The following is an 18458-nucleotide window of genomic DNA, read 5'->3' as shown; positions in this document are numbered from 1 at the left end:
GAACGTGCAGTATATCATTTTGTATCGTGTGACATCCAGCCATATATTGCGAGAGTGGCAGTAGAAATTCGTGCAGACATTTCGCTTCCTTTTTTGTTATTTTCTTATCGCGACGAACGCGACGCGGCGCGATCGCGATTTTCTCTAAAAGATTCCCAAGATTACCTGGACACACACACCTGGAACATGATCGTTTGAAATGGCTTTGCTTCTAGCCAACTTACGACGCGCGGACAAGAAGGAAGGTAATCACGCCAATCGAACGTGTTAAATAAAAACGAGTTGCTTTTGCCGGCCAACTTATACGTTTCCTCCGTTTATTGAGAGCTTTTCTGTTTGGCGATCACGAGTTAATTGATTGCGAGCTCTTGCTCTCTCCACCCTTGTGGTGGTTATTGCGTTTCTTTAACATACACACACACACACACACACACACACACACACACACACACACACACAGATACACACAGCGCAGACACAGTTCTCTCTATACACCAAGCACGCACGTATGTTGCGAGCGCGCAGAGTCCCCCCGAGAGAGCAATTACTAAAAATAATGGTAATTACATACATAAACTCTTATTATTCCTCGAGTGAAGAGAATCGCATTCTTCAGGGTGCTCTGCGGCTCCACATAGTACAACCCCATTGATTTTTACACAGCTTTTGTAGCGCTGCTTGTAGTTGATCCTATGTTTAAATTTTATGTCGACTTCCATCTAAAATTGGGATGTAACGAACTCTACTAAATTTTTTTTACTTAATTCTGTTTAATCATTTCAACTAGTAATTTTTACCTTCAATTTCAACGTGCAATTTTATTATATATTTTAGTTATAATTTATATAATTGTTAATTTACTTTAGAAAAATTCGTAATTTAGCTTTTCTCCTTGGTGGTATTTATTTAGCGGTAGATTATCCGACGTCTTCTCTTATTTTAGATGGAAAATGGCAAGAATATCCGGATATTCGTTTATTCCTTTTTATTCGAATCTAAATGTTTCAGTAACCCTTTTAGATAGCGCCTAGTATAACACTGTGTTTAATTCTGTGATTCTAGTGGTGGGACGAGGTCATGGACATATTTGACGGGGTACGCCATTTTTATATTAATGCCTAGTTAAATAAGAATTCTCTCCGTTTCTCTATTCCTTCTACTCTTTCCTCGGTCTATCTATTGGTACTCTTTCTTCCGCGTAGATAGTAAGACTGAATTAAAATTAACATTTTCCATTACTTCGGAATTAACCTGGTAGCTCATCGCCTTGAGGGATCTCGTAGAATTATTATGTTGTCACATAAATCTTCTTTTCCTTCTCTCGTAGAATTTTGTCGCGAAATCAGAATTACGAATAAGAAGCTGCCATCTCTAAAATAAATTTCAATTTCTCTCGTGAACGAATCGCGCGTCTTTAATGTGATTATTGCATTTCACGATGTGTACTTCGAGTCCAATCTTTGTGTGATATACGCTGTTTGTAAAGTTAGTCAATAAAAACAGCGATCAGCGTGTTTTCTCGTGCAACTTATTGTTAGCGTCAAACGCGATGACTGAAGGCAGCTTATTGCGCTATTGCCGATAATCGATGTCCGTGCACCCGACCGAGTGCACGCAATTCTCCTGCCTCATGGGGATTTCCCCGATATCACTTAAAGTATCGTAGATCTTTCGATAACGATAATTAAAATCGAAGGATTTATACGGAGAAATATTACCGGGTGCAAAGAACTATTAATTAATTTCATCGCGATATTCGATACGACCGTCACGTATACGGTGATCCATGTCTTAACTTACGCACAGTATGTCGTTTTACCAATTGCACCTAATGTCTTCCGTCTTGAACTCCTGTCCTATGAATCGTCGAATCGTCCCGGATCCCGATCATCGTTCGCTCGAGATGATCGCGACCGACGTCCCCGATGATCGTGTGTGTGCGTGTGCGTGCTCGTCGATGTTTTGCGTGTCGTGCCCGCTCGTATGTCATCCCACACCGCTATCCACCTCCTTCTAACGACGACAACGACGACGACGACGACGACGACGACGACGACGACGACTACGATGGTGACAGTGGCTGAACGAAAACGGACATCCTCAGCACGCTAGGATGGAGTCCCTGGGCGGTGGCGTCCGGCAGTCCCGCGTCCTCAGCCTTTCCTACCGGCCGGAGGACAGTGTAAGGATACCGGCAATCAGCAGCACGAAAAGCTCCGAGTTCGTCGGCGGCGTAAGGCGGGCGCGTCCAGTGGCACCGGAAGGTGCGACCGACCGGTCGATCGATCTATCCTGCAAGTCGCGCGCGCACCGGTCCAGAACTCCGATCCAAGATCGGTCCAAGTCGTCCTTGATCCTACCGGTCGAATCTACTGATCGATCGAACGATCGTTCAACCGCCGCCGGTGACAATGCCAAAGACGGTCGCATCATCCGACCTCTGGAACGCGCCCCCGTCCCCGCTGCCGCTGATCCCTGCTATTGGCACGCCGCCGGCAGCATGCTGGATGGAAGATCCAAGAGCTTCGTGTTGCCGGATCGTTGCCCGGCGCGTCGATCGCATCCGGTCGGGATTGAGCGATCAACAGTATCGCCGCTTCCGGCCGTCGCCACGATCGTGCCGTGCTCGATCGGCAATAACAGCATCCAGCAGCAGCAACAGGAGCAGCAGCAGCAGCAGCAACATCGTCATCATCATGGTCATCACCATCATCATTCCGAGCATCAATATCATCATCAACATCGCCACCATCAACAGTCCCACCATCAAAACCAAGAACAGCAGCGACTGCCGCTCTCTTCTTCTTCTACTTCTTCTTCTTTTTCCAGCACTGATCATATCATGCTACCACCATCACCGACAACACCCTCCGTTATCACCACGCAAGCCGTTTCACGGGTTAGAACGGCTGCCACATCGTCGACAAGTAGAGTGCACGATGACGTTGTCCTCTATCTGTCTATATATATCTTTCTGCTGTCTCTCTTTCTTTATCTGGCTGTCGAGTCATCTCTCTCACTTTCTTCTCTGCATTTTTGTCATGATTCTGTATCTCTCTCTCTCTCTCTCTCTCTCTCTCTCTCTCTCTCTCTCTCTCTTCATTCTTTACAGCCTGTTTCACACATTTTTTTTTATCTATATCATTATACAACACTCTACTTGCCGAGAAGAAGTTATTAGACCGGTATTCATAATGAGTTCTTATATTTAAGATCGTCTTAAGTATAGTCTTGAGATGTCATCACAAAGTCGTATTAGCATCTCAAAGTATTACTTAAGACGGTTTTGAATACATCGATGAACGGACTATGAATACTGACGGTCTTCAATTTTAGCGCTTTCTCTGTATCGCGAAAAACATACTTCAAAGACACTGGAAAATATTTTTTAACATGATTCTATATTTCTCTTTTGATTTTCCTTACATGCCTGTTTCACACATTTCAATCTATCACACAGTACTTTACTTGCGGAGAAATTAAAGACGTGTTCTTAGCGCTTTCTCTGTACATTGCGAAACTTCGAAAGCACTAGAAAATATTTTTTTTCGACACATCACTCAATGCGGCATGAACGAAATATTTTATTGCAGAAGCAGAGAATTACACGAGCTCATTGAGCGGTATCAATTATTTTTAGTTCTTGAGAATTAATAATTCATATGTTGACATAATTCTTTATCTGATTTACAAAATCGCTCACAAGTACATTTGCACCACAAGTGGCTATTGTCGATCTCCTCGTATCTCCTTGTCACATACTTGTTACCTCCTCTTGTATCTTTCATCCCCTTCGGATTATGTCTTAGCTTAAGCCTGCCGCGTTCCTCTTCATCCTGGCTTAGCATTACACGACTGCGGCATGATTTGCTCGATGTCCCGCTCGATGTGATTGCTCATGTCGATTAAACACCACTCGTTCTCGAATATCGAGTAATCGTATCTCTTGCGCCGTGCGACGTTTTGTGTCAAGTAGCGTATACGTAGCATGTTTCGTACATATTATCTAGATCGAGGACCGTCGATATAACGGACGGTAACAATAATGCCGTTTCCCTCTTTTCCAGCCTTTCGATCAGCGCAGCAACGCACGTGCCGCGGCCAAGCCGTACATAACTCAGTAAGTACAACGTCAATTCCTGATCCCTTTAATTCCGTGTAATGAATCGAGCCGTCATCCCACGGTGTCTCTCACCGGCGTTTCTCATTTGCGAAGTGCCCTCAAAGAGTCAGGCTACGAGAGCGACTCGACGCTGGTGTTCCGCCGACGAGAAGATATTAGTCCGCTCAGCCTTTTGGAGCAGAGACTAGCATACAAAACGGTGCAGAGCGGTGGTGACGTACCCCTCCATGGGCTTCGCAAGCCAGCTCCAGAACGTCCGAAGGGTGAGTCGCCCCTCAGCCGACCCTCGTCTGCTGTATGCGTTTTAATTTTTCTTTTGTTCCTTACTTTTTTTCATACGTCTTAATTTGCTACAGTCAGCACGCTGAGCAACATCGGCCGTGTAACTCGAGTTTATTTTTTTGGCATGCGGGTGTGTGTTTTAAGGTTGCTTGCAATGTGTGTGCATTTTTATTAATTACCATTGTGTTTTGTCAATTACGCATGCGTCCTGAAACTTCGAGTGATGAGAAAAAAATTAGTTTCACATTGTTGGAAGATTATAAAATGTTAGTATTATATTTTTATTGTTAGTGAAATTGTTATAATCGATTTATAAATATTTCGAATTATTTATGAATGAAGGGGGGGGGGAGAGATTAAAAAAGTATCCTCGATGTTTCGCAAAATTGAATGTGTCGACGAAAGTCGAGACGATTTTTTTTCGCTCAGAATATTTCAATTTCTCGATGCTGATCTATGCTGAAAAGCGCGTGGCATGACGTGTGAGTAGTGCTCTGTTCGAAGCACACAGCTTTTACATACGTATGAATTTTCTTTGTATGTGTAACCTCCCGAAGATGGTTGCATCAACGTCAGTTAACACTAATCGCGATTAATTAGGCTGGAGGAGAGGCCTGCCGTGGAACAATGTGGATCTGTCCAAGTTTGTGCGACTATTGTGGTACTTGGCTGATAAACTTACCGGCCGACTCGACTCTCCGGTATCGATTAATTAATCAATCAACGACGCATCGGTGGCGTCGTTGGTATTGATTAATTAATCAATCCACGACACCTCTCCATCAGCCTAAAACTTTCCTTCGTAGATATCGCGCCGTGGCCGAGGCTGCGATCTAGAAGGGACAGATAATCGATAATTGGAATTAGTCAACCAGTAGAATTGGTGCAACCTGACCTCGGGCGTTCTCACTTTAGTTTAAACATAGCACAGCTCTTCTCTCGATAATCTATCGATATTGGTGCGCGAGCCGGTCTTTTCGAAAAGCTCTTTTTGCAATCCTCTTTTTTACGTATAAGCACACCGCCAGCCGCAGTAACATCACGATGAGGAGATGGCGAACCCTCGCATCGGCACGCTGTTGCACCGGCGAAGCTCGGCGCGTCCACCAGCTTAGCCTTGAAGGGGAGAACCTTTAGACGACTGATCTTTGGGTGGCAGGGTGTAAGAGCGAAGGGCCTTCGCGATGGTACATCGAGAATTCGGATCAAATTCCAAAACTTTGTCCACAGACGACTCGGAGATCGAATATTTCCCGATCTCGCCAACTCTGACGAGGATCCGCGTGCATCGAAGAAGCGCTTCGTGCACGTCAAGAATCATCTCGTCCACGACGGCATTCTCAACGTGGCACGAATGGTCGATATTATCCTCGATCGATACAAGATCCCCGCCGCAGGTCATGAGAGCTCCTCCTCATAGCCTCTCATCGTCCGGTAGAGTTCTTTCGCAAGCTATGTCGGCGCCAAGGCCTCCTTCGCCGCCCCGAAGAAAATCGTCACGCCATAGCAGAACCTTGAGAAAATTATACTCGGAGAATACGCGATTGATCGATAATTCGTACACCGCCGTATATTCGAAACCTAGGCACGAACAGTGCTTCGCGCATGCCGATAACGTATCGAGCATCAGGTCTCTAAGAGAGAGATTCTGCAGCAATCTCGAGCGGCATCGACAAAGTCGCGAGCAGTTTCATAGCACAGTCGTACGCACGTCCTCCAGCAGCCCGATTGCCTCAAAGACCACCAAGGTGTCTGCTTTGCTCTCCAACACCTTCGGTAAAAGAAAATCGGATCCCTGCCTGTCACAAACTCAATTTGAAGCAAAGAAGTTAAACTTGCCGTCAAGTAGTGTGAGAAATCACGCTTGTTCCTCAACGTCGCCGGCATCGAGAAGTATTCGCGAAGCTTCTTCAGTGAAGCTTGATAAACTCACAGCAGTAAAGGTACCATCCAGACACGCAGTTTCTGTTGCCACTAAAGTAAGACAGAAATCTCCGGAGAGAATAAAATCGGAGCCTCTCTCAACTGCGAAAAGAGAGAAACTTCGTTTGACGAAGAAAGAGCAAGAACGATCTTGTAGAAGGCTAAGCAGATCACAGGAACTCTCCTCACCAGTGGAGGTCAAGAAAGCTTTGCAGAAGCACAAAGAGAAAGAAACGAAGGACGTGCAGACCAAGATACTTTCGTCGGGCACTGTAGTAAAGAGCTCGACGGTCTCGTCGATGAGTAAACAAAAGCGTCCAGTGGATAAATCTCTCAAAGCTGTTTCGCTTAAGGGACAGGAAGTATTACGAAAGACATCTGAACAGCTTACGGCGACGAAAAGGTCAAGCGCCCAGCTAAAGTCTCCTGCGAAAAGTGCGTCATCACAGATTACTAAGACGGAGTCAAAGAAGACGAAGATTGTCGCGAAGCCGCGAGAAAAGCTGGTTGTTAGCAAAGAATCCTTGCGTTCGATGTCTTCGTCCTGTTCCGAAGCGATCGGTGAAATGAACAAGAGGAAGCGACCTCGTGAGAAACCGCACACGATCGTCAAAACTCCAACGAGGAAGCCGGAGACAATACGCGTAATTGTGAACGGTGACAGGAAAAAGATGGATGCGAGGAGGAAAACACGGAGAGATAAGAGCGTCGATGAAGCGGACGTGAGCAAGACTTTGAACGGGTGGAGGGAGATGGCCGAGAAGGATGAGATCAAGATACTGAGGAGAATAGAGAAGATAGCGCCGAGTGTCGGGCAAGATTCCAAGATCACCTGCTTGACCGTGGAGGAGATCAAGAAACATCAGGAAGCAACGCGCACAGACACTTTCTTCCAGAACCTTTTCCTACGGAATCATCCATCGCTCGAACAATCTCACGAAGAAAGCACGAGGAAGTCTCTCGTCAGCGAGCGTGCAAAAATGTTTCAGGACAGCGTGAGGGAGAGCTGCAGGTCGGAGCCGTCTCTGAAATCTTTGAGCGTGTATTTGGCGCACAAGCGGCCGGTCTCGAACTCAAAGTTCAAAAACTGGGAACGCGAGAGCGTCGTCTCGTCCAGGAGTTCAAGCCCGTATGGAGTCTGCTGGCCTGGCCGGTCGGTTTTTCAAAAGATCGGCAAGTTTGACAGCTTATTGGGCATCGATGATTTTGGCTCGTCCACCACGTTGCGCGTTCGCAGTCCAGAATCAATATCGCGAGAATACGTGAAGGAGCGAAGCCTAAGCGAGCCGCCATTGAAGACTCTGCCTGAGTCCAAAGAGTCTTCACCAAGATCCTCTTCGCCATCTCCGGTGAGATCGCAGGCGTCTCGACGCAGGACTCACATCTCCAAGCGGGAAGACTCAGACGCCCCGTTGACGATTACGACAAAAGTAAGAGCCAGAAGCGCCGGCGAGGCAGAGGACGCTAAGAGGGACGGTTCGAATCTATCATTGACGAAGAGCACCGGTTCACTATCGTCCATGGATCGCGAGGATTATCAACAATATATACTCGAATTGTTGCACCATAGACGCAAATCGGCACGGTACAAAGATCTGCGTGACTTCTATGCGAATCTCAGCAGGATGGATCAGTTGGAGCGTACGTTTTCCTCCGGGGATCTACGACCGCGGCTGAAAAACGAAGAAATCATCGATTACGATCGTTGGAAACGGGTTAGATCGAAGGAGAAGGCAGAACAGGAACTGAAGGCGCTTTACGGAAAGCTGAAGAGCGTTCAACGTGACAAGGACTTTCTTTTCAGCGCGAAAGACATTGAGAAATTTAGGTGGCACGGCGACTGCGGGTTGCGCTGCAAGGAACGCTCCGTGGAAGATATCTTGCAGTATTTTCGAAGACTTCAGAGCGAAGAAGGCGAGCTGGACTTCACCAAGAAAAAAGCTGTCGTGCAGAAGGATACGTACAAACCTCTCTGGCGCGGAAATTCGGTCGTGAACGTGGCGAGCACGATGCAGAAGAAGGCAAATGTCAATTTTCGGGACACTAACAAATTCGCAGAATATCATCCATCGTTACAGAGGAGTCTCGGCGGCAGCAAGAAGTTCTGGAGCAGTTTGTCCATCGAGCAGGTAACCAACCTGAAGAAGCAACTGAACGAAATTTACGGTAGTGACAGTCTTCAGAAACGATCGAACGACGACGTTGTCGATGCACCTCGCGAAATTAGCGAGCATCAGCAACTACCTATTAAAGAAAATCCCATTGCTAAAGACGATAATTTGACCAGCTACGAAATTATTGTACCGCCTGAAGGCGATTCTCAGAATTATCCTCAAGACGATTCAAAGAGTCTCCACGTACGATGCCATTCAATGATAGCGACAAACGAGTCAATATTAAAACAACAGAGCGATACCGAGAAAACGTTGAAGAAAAGCGATTCCATTGGACGTTTAAAGAGCATTGAGAGATCAGAATCAGAGAGATCGATCTCGCCGTCGATGTCGGAGCTAGAGAAGAAGAGGCTGTCGTTGACTCTCGGTAAAGAAGTGCTGGACAGAATGATGCAAAAAAGACAATCGTCGCCTTTAGCGCCTCGCGAGACTCGTGGTAGCATCGCCGCTGCCTCAGCGGCCAGGAAGATGCCGACAAAACCGTCTACAAAGAGTACTACCGCAAGACCTCCTTGTGCACCCGACACGCCCAGTGTGGCCAGCACTTCCCCCAGGACCTGCTATTCCCTCGAAGCGCCATACGTTGAAGACACAACTAAATCGAAAGACAAGAGCGACTTCCTGCTGGTGTTGACGCCCGATAACGAGAGCCCCAGCGACAAGCAACGCGTGGAGACCGTACTCGAGGAATGGTCGAAGAAACCTCCCTTGTTAGCCATGACGGTACCAACTGAGAAAGCAAAATCGAGCAGCAAGTTTGCCTCGGGCAGCGATGGAGACAGCATGACGGAGAGTTCGGAGACCTCAGTGAGAACGGTGATCCAGCGCGGCAATGGGCCCGAGACGGAGGACGTGTTGCGGAAGATCGAGTTCTTCGAGAATGTAGAGAAAAGAACAGAACAGCGGAAGGAGATCGTGCCGATGGCGACAGCAGCGACCACAACGACGTGGACCTTTCGCGGCAAGAAGAAGCTACCGTCGTCGCAAAGTTTTGCTGATCTGAAAGAGCTATTTGGCGAGTCCGAATTAGCCAAGTACAGTTCGCTGGCCGGTACCGCCGGTAGGTTCGATCGGTCGCGATCGACGTCGCCGCGGGAACGAAAGATCGACGGTGGCTCGCCGACGCTGCCGGAAGTGATGAGTACGCGACAACAACGACGATCGTTCCGCTCCTGTTCACGGGAGCGTGAACACGACGCGAGGCCGCGTAGCGTCAGTCCGTGTCGCGCGACCACGCGATCGAACTCGTCCTGCAGCGTGGACAGCGGCGGCGGCGGCGGTTGGCCGCGCAGTTCGTCGCCGGATCCCGAGAGGTACTGGCGAGCCTATCTCAACCTGGTGCGAAACGGCACGGTGCGTAGGTTACGCGCGAGATTCGAAAGCGCCGAGGATCTACCACGACGCGTCAGGATCACCGCCGTGCCGAAGCGCTTTCGCAGTGATCCAGAATTGGCGCGGAGCTTGCTTAAGAAGGCGAGCGAGGGAGAGGAGCGTTCAGGCGGCGCTCTGAAGCCTCAGCTCGAGCACGTCGACGTGGCGTGGTTGCGCAAGAAATTCGAGACGAAGAAGGGACGAGCAGCACGGATAGGACGAAGGGGCGAGTCACCACCGATCCCGCGAATACCGCTGCGCCGGGAAAATCTCTCGATGCCGCACATCGATGTCATCAGCAAAACGGTCGAATTGAAGGAGCCCCAAGCTACTAGTACTGTTACCAATCACGTGACCAGACGAGCGGAGACCAAAGAACTCGAGGCGAGGAAACCGGTCTGCCGGATGCGGAAGAGATTCGAATCATTGGACACCGGTGGTGGCCGAACCTCCATAATGGGCGAGATGTTCACGTCGGCGCCGGATGTGCGTGAACTTCGCGACATCGCGCCCTACTTGGCTGGGAAGTGGGTGGCGCACCGGTACCCCAGTCGGCGGGACAACATGCGCTCGTTGTCATCGCCGGCCGATCTCGGGATTCACCGGGCCAGTACCTCGAAGACGCGTTCCTCCTCGGTTGACAGGAAGAAACCGGAACGTCCGCGTGCCACCTCCTCGTCGCCGACGCGACCGCGAACGGCCCCTGCGTCGATTCTCAAACCGTCGCAGCAGACCGCCTTCGCCGGACAATCCTTCGACCCCGACAAGCACAGGCCGAGGTTCAGGTACCAACCACCGCCTCCGCCGCCTTCGCCCACCGCCATGCGAAAGCATAGAACCTGGTGGCCGACTCTGCCTGTCTACATGGCGCGACCTACCGTCACCTTTGAAGGTCTGAAATCTCGTCAGCCATTTGGAGCGTCTAGGCTGGATTGAGTCTTCCTAGAATTCAAAAGTGGGAAGGACGAGCCGGGAAATTTCTCCGTGTCTTTAAGAAATAAATCTAGGTTTTTTTTTTTTGGTTGATTAAAAAAGTAGAGTTTAAGTTCGTTGAACTGTGCGATTGAATTATGAAAAATTATTCACCGCCTATCGCGGTACCAATATCGTTAGATATTAGAGAAAAACGTGCGTCAGGTTGACCGACAGGTCAACGCTCGGCAACGTGTGTGCGATTCCTCGTTGAATCGCGCGAGTTGATTTTCATGAGCTGGTAGAACGGCTAATTATTATTTTAATTTTTTTCCGCTCATTCATAGAATACTCGAATGCACCCCCGCCGCCACCAAAATCCCAGCACTGCAGAGACGATCGCCAAGGTAATGCCGATTACAAAGCTCATTTTTATTATTATGTACATTTTATTCTTCTGCGTTCTCTGTGTGCGTCTGTCCATTCACGCGCGTGTCGCGGCCTGAATTACTCTACCGTGTGTTTCATGACATCTGGCATACTGGCCCTCGTGGAAACTAAACATATTTAACCAACCGGACGGTTTTTTACCTGGAGATAATTTTGTTTGAAAACTAACTGCTAACATCTAAATAATTATAATGAAATGCTTTTATTCCATCCCACAGTGAGAGAAAAATGTATTAAATTTTAATAAGTATTTGTTTGTGTGTGTGAATAATGCCAGTTAAATATTTACTAAATGTAACAAATATTTATTTGGTGCAAAAATCACTAATTTCATTTAACTATAATATTTTTTTTATTTGACAAATTTTTACTTTTTGTAAATAAATATTACATTAATACTATATTCGAATAATTATTTATGAAAATTTAATATATTTTCTCTCTCTAAAACAGTGTATTCAAACACTTTTTTAATCCGAAATTTAGCAGAAGCAGAAAATAAAAGAGGAAGTACGTAGATCTCTTCGAAATGCATACATCTTGTGTACGCGTCGTCGGACGTTTAAGACTGATTGATTTCGAGCCATTAAAGTTCGGGCACGTAGTCGATGCGGGCACTTGCTAAATGCGCGTTGTGATAATGCATTGTGGTGCATGTGACTCGGGATGCATGAACGACGCGTGCTCAGGGAAGAGATCGTGCAACGAACGTTTGCACGGGCGATCGAGCATAAGCGCAATAATCGTGCGGTCGCGGTCGGTCGGGAACACTTCGGTGCTCATCCGGTTGGTACACCACGCGGTTTCGTTACCCGCACGTTCGCATAATGCCTGGTCCAGTTCCAACAAATGAATGCGAACAGTCGCGACTGAGCCAGCTCGCCTCAATGAGTCCAAACGGCGTCACGCTCATTAAAGCAAGCTGTTCCGTTCACGTTTATTTGCATTTCTTTGTTCGCCCTGGAATCACAAATCTGGAATTTTCAAGTGAAAGATTGAACGCCATTTAGATTTCTGACTGATCCGCCAGATTTTTCAGGATCTGCCCAAGATACACTGCTAAGTCTCGTAATACAATAAATTTAAGTAACGCGTAACGGAACGTCTTCTGGTCATGAAATAATAGAAAAGTAATGAATGATTTAGTTAAAAACATTACAGGTAGGTAGTTTTAAATGTAACGAACATACGTGCATTAAATTTCAACGGATCCACATAAAATTTTGTGAGAAGTACATTAAATTTCACGTACGTGTACAGGAATACACTTTTCAATTACAAATACATTAAATGTAACGTAATTTCATGAAATTAAATTCAGCTTGTGTAAAAGTACATTAAATTTCATGATATTTTTAGCCGTGTAGAACAATTAATAAGAGGCAAATTATGCGTAAGGTAGAATGAATTGCATGGATATCTCATTACACCTTATGCATCTACCTTATCCTAAGCAGTTCTGGAAAATTATGACGAACTAATCAGAAGTTGTCTAAACGGTGTCCAGTTTCTTACTTGAGGATCTCTACATAAGTCGCTGGTCGCGCGCGAATCACCGACGCGAAACGTACCGAAAATAATATGTACTTTCGCATATGGAGAAATCTCACCGTGACGAGTCGCTCGGCCCCGATTAGAAATTTGATATAAATGCGCCTCGTGCTCGCTTGTGTGCTTTCCTGTGAATGCGCGAGATCGTGAAACAGCACACGAACCGTCAATGTTGAATGCGTCACTGCATGACATTAGAGATACCAGTATATTTTATCATTTTTCAAAAAGATTGAGCGTGAGATTAGACCGCTTTATTAAAATATTTTTGCAATTTTTTTACATGTGAAACATTTAGAAGGTAACGTATTAGTAACGTATTAGTAAATAGTTTAGTAACGATATATAGCAACTAGTTATTACGGCTGAAAAGTGAAACGAATTAATTGCGTGCGTGTATTAAAAACATAACAACTTAACAGAAGTATGTACATATTTAGAATGATGTTACGTTTTATATTGTATAAAAAGGGAAACGAGTAATCGGGAAACGACGGATAGAAATGATGGCAACGTTTCGGTGTGGACAAAGAGAAAACTGCATCTGTGGCCTGTTATGTAATCGATTGATTATGTTCAGTTTACCCATCAATCCTATATAATCTAAGTGTTATCGCCAATCCGGAAAATCCGCTCGGAATTCAGTCACGATGAAATAATTGCGCGTATTAAGATGTCGAAGAGTCCCTAAATCACTTCATCAGTTTTACGATGTCAAGGGCATTCGCGACTCCGCTAAATAGTGGTCGCGCATACTAATTGCCTAACGGGAAGGTAACAGTGAACTGGCTGTCATTCAATTTACACATGAATACCTAGGAGCACAATACGTGACCGACACGAAAAACACGCTACCTATTTAATTATATTATATACACCTGTATAAAAGATTTCCGGGTAGAATATTATTCTTCGATTTGTCACAAAACAAGATGAATAAGTAGGGACTGTTATACCGGACAATGAGAGAAAAATGTACTAAATTTTCGTAAATATTTATTCGAATAGTGCCGGTATTTACTAAATGTAAACATATATTTATTTGCTACAAGAGTTATTAATTTGATTTATCTATATTATTATACCTATTACTATTTTATTCAATTTTTTATAAATATTTATTTTCCGTAAATAAATGTTATATAAGTACTATTTAAACAATTACTTATTGAAATTTAATACACATTTTTTCTCAGTGTATGTATTTATATATTATTGACAAAAAAATATTTTACTTTTAAGTGGAAAAATTCTTAAGTTTAGAATAAAATGATTTTGGACACATCGGTTTTGTATCAAACATTATAGCGCCAGCATCGTGTGTTATAAGATAAAAATTAGTCAGATAAAAATTATTCTAAACGTAAGAATACGTGTTATTCTTATTTTAAAACGATAATGTCCATTTCTACCAATAGATTAGCTTCAATTTTATCGGTTCACCTTACTCTTTATCTTTTTCTAATTCTAAAAATGAGATAAAGATGAGGAGTAAGTTGACCCAAGATTAGTTAATCTACAAAATTATTTTACGTTGGTAGAAGTTACATAAGTCAGTTTCATTTAATTCGAGGCACGAGAATAGGAATTTAATTTAATCTAAATATTATTTTTTATTTTTATACTTTCATAAGATCGTAATAAGATTAAGTATGTAAAAAATATGTTTTTGTTTCGCTACATTCGATATTCTTTCTGAGTAGAATAAGAGAGTAAAATAATCTTTTAAAAAAACCTGCTTGGTTTCGAAATCTTGCGCCGATCGGAGAAGATATTTCAAAGTCATTAAATGTTACGAAATACGAATATGCAACTTCAAGGCAGGAAGATGCAAAGCCTCAACAAATTTAATGCTAACGATGTCGATCGTATCTAACTTAACGTTAGATATCATACCGCGCATACGCGATATTACGCGCCGCTAAAATTGGTACAAGTGGCGGTCACGATTATTTTCGACGCGATGATCGCAGCGCCGAAGCCGAAGCGGTCGTCGCGATGTCCACATACTTTAGTTAATACTGCGCGATAAATTCGACCATCGCGATTGTCATTGTCATTGCGTAACGCAATTAACGTACTTCATCGCGAGCTCGCATGACCGGTTCGGAACGCCTTCGGCACTGCAACGATTCTCTCGATCGAATCGTTGTTATTTCAAATATTTGCTGCAAACGTGGAGAGAACTCTTGTCGATAGTCCCTTCTTATCTAATCTCTCGACGATTAACGCGCGCCTGTGTTTCCGTGTATTCGACGTATGCAGTTTCGTCGACGTTGATACCAGGTGGAATGGGTGGCTACAGTCTGTCTTCTCCGCAAGAAGCGAGCGTACGAGCGTAGAAAATAATACCGTCGACGTCGCGAATAATTGGCGTGCTCTGGAAAGTGATTAGCGTGCAAAACAACTCATTACATTCTGCGATGCGCTCGTATCGCACGCGAAAAAGCATCGTGCAACAACGTGGCTTTTGTCAGTGGCCTTGAACGGCTTTTATTACGACGACCATATATTTATCTTCGCGGATAACGACTCGAAGAAACGGCGGCTTACGTAGTTCTCCCACGAACTTTATGCAGCCTGTGCTACATTTTCTCTTGTGCATTTGGCAAGAATAATTCAAGATTCTTTCCGCATGGCGAAACGTCGTCGATCATTTGTGATTTAACGTCCGACACCAACGTGGTGTCGGAAATATATCGAGAAGTCTAGGTTTTAGTTCGAAAGCTAGTTGGAAACATGCGTGTACTTCGTCGAAAGACGTTCCCCACGGTTCCTACTTGGTTGGAGGAACCGTTCTTCAAGGAGTAGGGAGCCGCGATAACCGGTGCCAACGTCGCGGCGCCTTCCTCAGACGCGTTTCGCGTGCGTCGCGCTACGCAGGTACCGATAACAGGTGGTCGGCGAGGTGTACGCCGTTACGCGAGTGTAAGACAATTCAATCGATTCGAACAAGACGCTTCGCAAGAACGCGATAATCGTGTTAAATCGGCACTTCGCGATCGTGAGAGTCCGTTTCGGGACGGAAGTTCAACGCGTCACGTCGCGTTGAGCGGCGGTGCGATAATTCGAGGTGAATTCTGTGCGATCTGAATTACGTATTATGCGTAAGGTCACTTGATATTGCCGGATATCTTTCAACGTAAACTCACTCCGTACGGAGTCGCCACAAAATTGGAAATCAAGGAAATCTGGAGGAAATTGAAAACGATCGGAGGGAAATGTCAGGGAAGAGTCAGGGAATTTTGCAAAATTTTCTGAAAGATAAAAATTCTTAATTTTAAAGAAGTTCGATATGCGTACGTCATACCGATGAAGTTTTGGATTTCTACTAACTTAACAATAAAATGCAAGCAGTGCAGTGACATTAATACACGGGGAGAATTTTTTTCTTCGAGTTTACCCTGAAAATATGATAGTCGTGGGATAATTATATTTCGAAGAATTTTTATGTAAATCTCTCATTCATTAATAAAGCTACAACAAAGTGTAAAATAAGTTTGATTAATTTCATTGAAGTTTATAGTGAAAATCTTTAAAATATCGTACTGTACCAGAATTACTATATTATAAATTTTAAAAAGGAAAACCTCTCCGTGTATAATAGTAATTTACATCATTATGTTAAATTGTCAAGGAAATATTTAATAAATAATTCAATAGTTTCCAGATTAGGATGAAAATACAAAAAAATTCAAAGTATTATTGACAGTCAAAGAAATTATGAAATTTTGTTTGAAAATTAGGGAAAAGTCATAGGATTTTCGGACAAGGAATTTGTGACAATCCTGTTTATACAGCGAAAACAAGAGCGAACTTTGAACGACACGTTTACCAGGTCTGTTAAAAATTCGGGATTGCATCGACCGTGAGTTCAGTGGCCGATTGAAATGCCAGAATAGCTTGGTTTCAAATTGAAGTCGAATTTAATTACCCGCAGATTCGAGCCTTTCCTCCGATAAAAGAGCAATCTCGAAACTTTTAAGGGATAGTATTTAAACGAAACGGCGAAGTAGAAATAAGTCACTTTGTCAGTGAAATCGTTCTCGATGAAAGAAAAGAACACGGTATGTCTTCCTCGTGAATGCGTTGATCCACATTGCACCGGAGATTCATTTGAATAGAATAGTCATGAGAGTGCAAGTAGCACCTCTCTCAGAGAAAAGTTTCGCACCCGCTCGTAAAATACAAACAGCCGCCACTTCATTAAGGCGCTTAAACCTTCGCGAGGGAGGAGGAGGGATGGGGGTCGATTTAATAAGGAGCTCTTTTCCAGATTACGTGTGAATGTTCTCGCTTCTAACACGGTTTTCCTTAAACGGCGTATTCTTCACATTTTTCTGTAGCGCCGCGACAGCACGCGAAAGTTCCACGGAAACTCGCTCGTTCTCGTTAATTATACATTACGAGGTCTGCGGTTAATGCGTCAACGTCATTACGTCGTCCGGATATAAAACGTCACGTTTCACGGGACGCGATGACTGATGTTAAACTTTCAATGAAAGTCCTTGCTCGTCTCGGAGGTAGAGAGAAAAACGATAACGCGATGGCGACACGGAAGAATAATCGGAATCGATATTACGTTTATTATGTTTGCCACGGATGCGAAAACAGACATTGGCACACCGAGAAACGTGACACGGAATGACGCGATCGTCTCAACCTTGATAGCCGACGTTGCAGCTCACATTGCGCATCGTTCGCGTACGAGTCACCACGTTACGACGACACGGTTCTCAATGCCCAAACTGACGTAAAAGCGATCGTACGTTCGGGATCGGCTCGTTGAATAAATGATCGCGAGTCGTCGCCCCGCGACAATAACAAATCGAGTCTCTCCATTCGGTCGCCCGTCGCGTCAAGAGTTGGTTACCTAACGTAGAATCACGCTTTCCATTTCTGTTTGTAATCGCGCGATTAATTTCGCGAGGATCACGATTGTCGATCAGATTTTGTGCAATATCCGGCGTGGCGAGAGATCGTCCTCGATCCTGTCAGCCGGGGATTAATATGCAGCTTGATTTGATCAAGCGATTTCCGTTCGGCAGCGAAGCGTACACTGAAAAAAATGTTCACGATTAAATCAACAAGAGGACTAAAAGATTGGCATCTTAGTGGGGACAAACTCTCTTTGGAGGGTGTGAATTTCACTCGAAAAATCTCGTTTCAAAAATAATGTGAGATCTTACTCCAAAGGCGTGAAACTTCTGCCACTCTTTTTCAAGATTTTAGGACAAACTCTAAATTTTTTGGAATGAATCTCACTTTAAAACAGGGTTGGCAAAGACTAATATATAAATATATTTTTTTTTTTAAGAATAAAATATGTGTCTTCTTTTAAATATGTTTTAAATATTTTACTTTAAACAATATTATAAAAAAACATGTTTAAAACGTACATGTTAAAAACAACAATTAAGCTGCTTAAAATAAAACTGCTTAAAATATGTTTAAAACCAATCCTGCTCTAAAAGGTGAAAATTTTGCCATTCTCTTTCAAATTTCACTTCAAAGTATTTAGAGAGAAATTCTGTTTATATTTGAAAATACTGTTCGGTCCCGCCAAAATGCCATTCTCGTTTGGCTCTTCGTTGGTTCAATCAGAAATTGTTCTCATAAAATGAAGGAAAACACGAGGAATTGGGAAGAGGTTCAGAGTCTGGTAAACGTGT

At 44.4% G+C, this 18458-nt stretch overlaps 1 protein-coding gene across 18 annotated transcripts in view; it reads left to right on the top strand.

Moving 5' to 3' along the window:
* Positions 1-18458, top strand: part of LOC108749950 (sorbin and SH3 domain-containing protein 1) — a 97570-nt gene that overhangs the window by 67848 nt on the left and 11264 nt on the right. For 14 of the 18 annotated variants that reach the window (XM_018489036.1, XM_018489040.1, XM_018489032.1 and 11 more), the window contains 4 exons: positions 1063-1095; positions 4068-4120; positions 4217-4386; positions 11133-11192. In XM_018489036.1, coding sequence (XP_018344538.1) covers positions 1063-1095; positions 4068-4120; positions 4217-4386; positions 11133-11192 — 316 coding nt within the window. Of the gene's footprint in view, positions 1-1062; positions 1096-2077; positions 2183-4067; positions 4121-4216; positions 4387-5635; positions 10766-11132; positions 11193-18458 lie in introns of all 18 variants that reach the window. The other 4 variants (XM_018489051.1, XM_018489052.1, XM_018489034.1 and 1 more) reach the window with 4 other exon arrangements.

This window comes from Trachymyrmex septentrionalis, unplaced genomic scaffold (genome assembly GCF_001594115.1).
Source record: "Trachymyrmex septentrionalis isolate Tsep2-gDNA-1 unplaced genomic scaffold, Tsep1.0 scaffold32, whole genome shotgun sequence".
NCBI classification, from domain to species: Eukaryota; Metazoa; Arthropoda; class Insecta; order Hymenoptera; family Formicidae; genus Trachymyrmex; species Trachymyrmex septentrionalis.
This window is presented reverse-complemented; position numbering and strand designations above follow the sequence as displayed.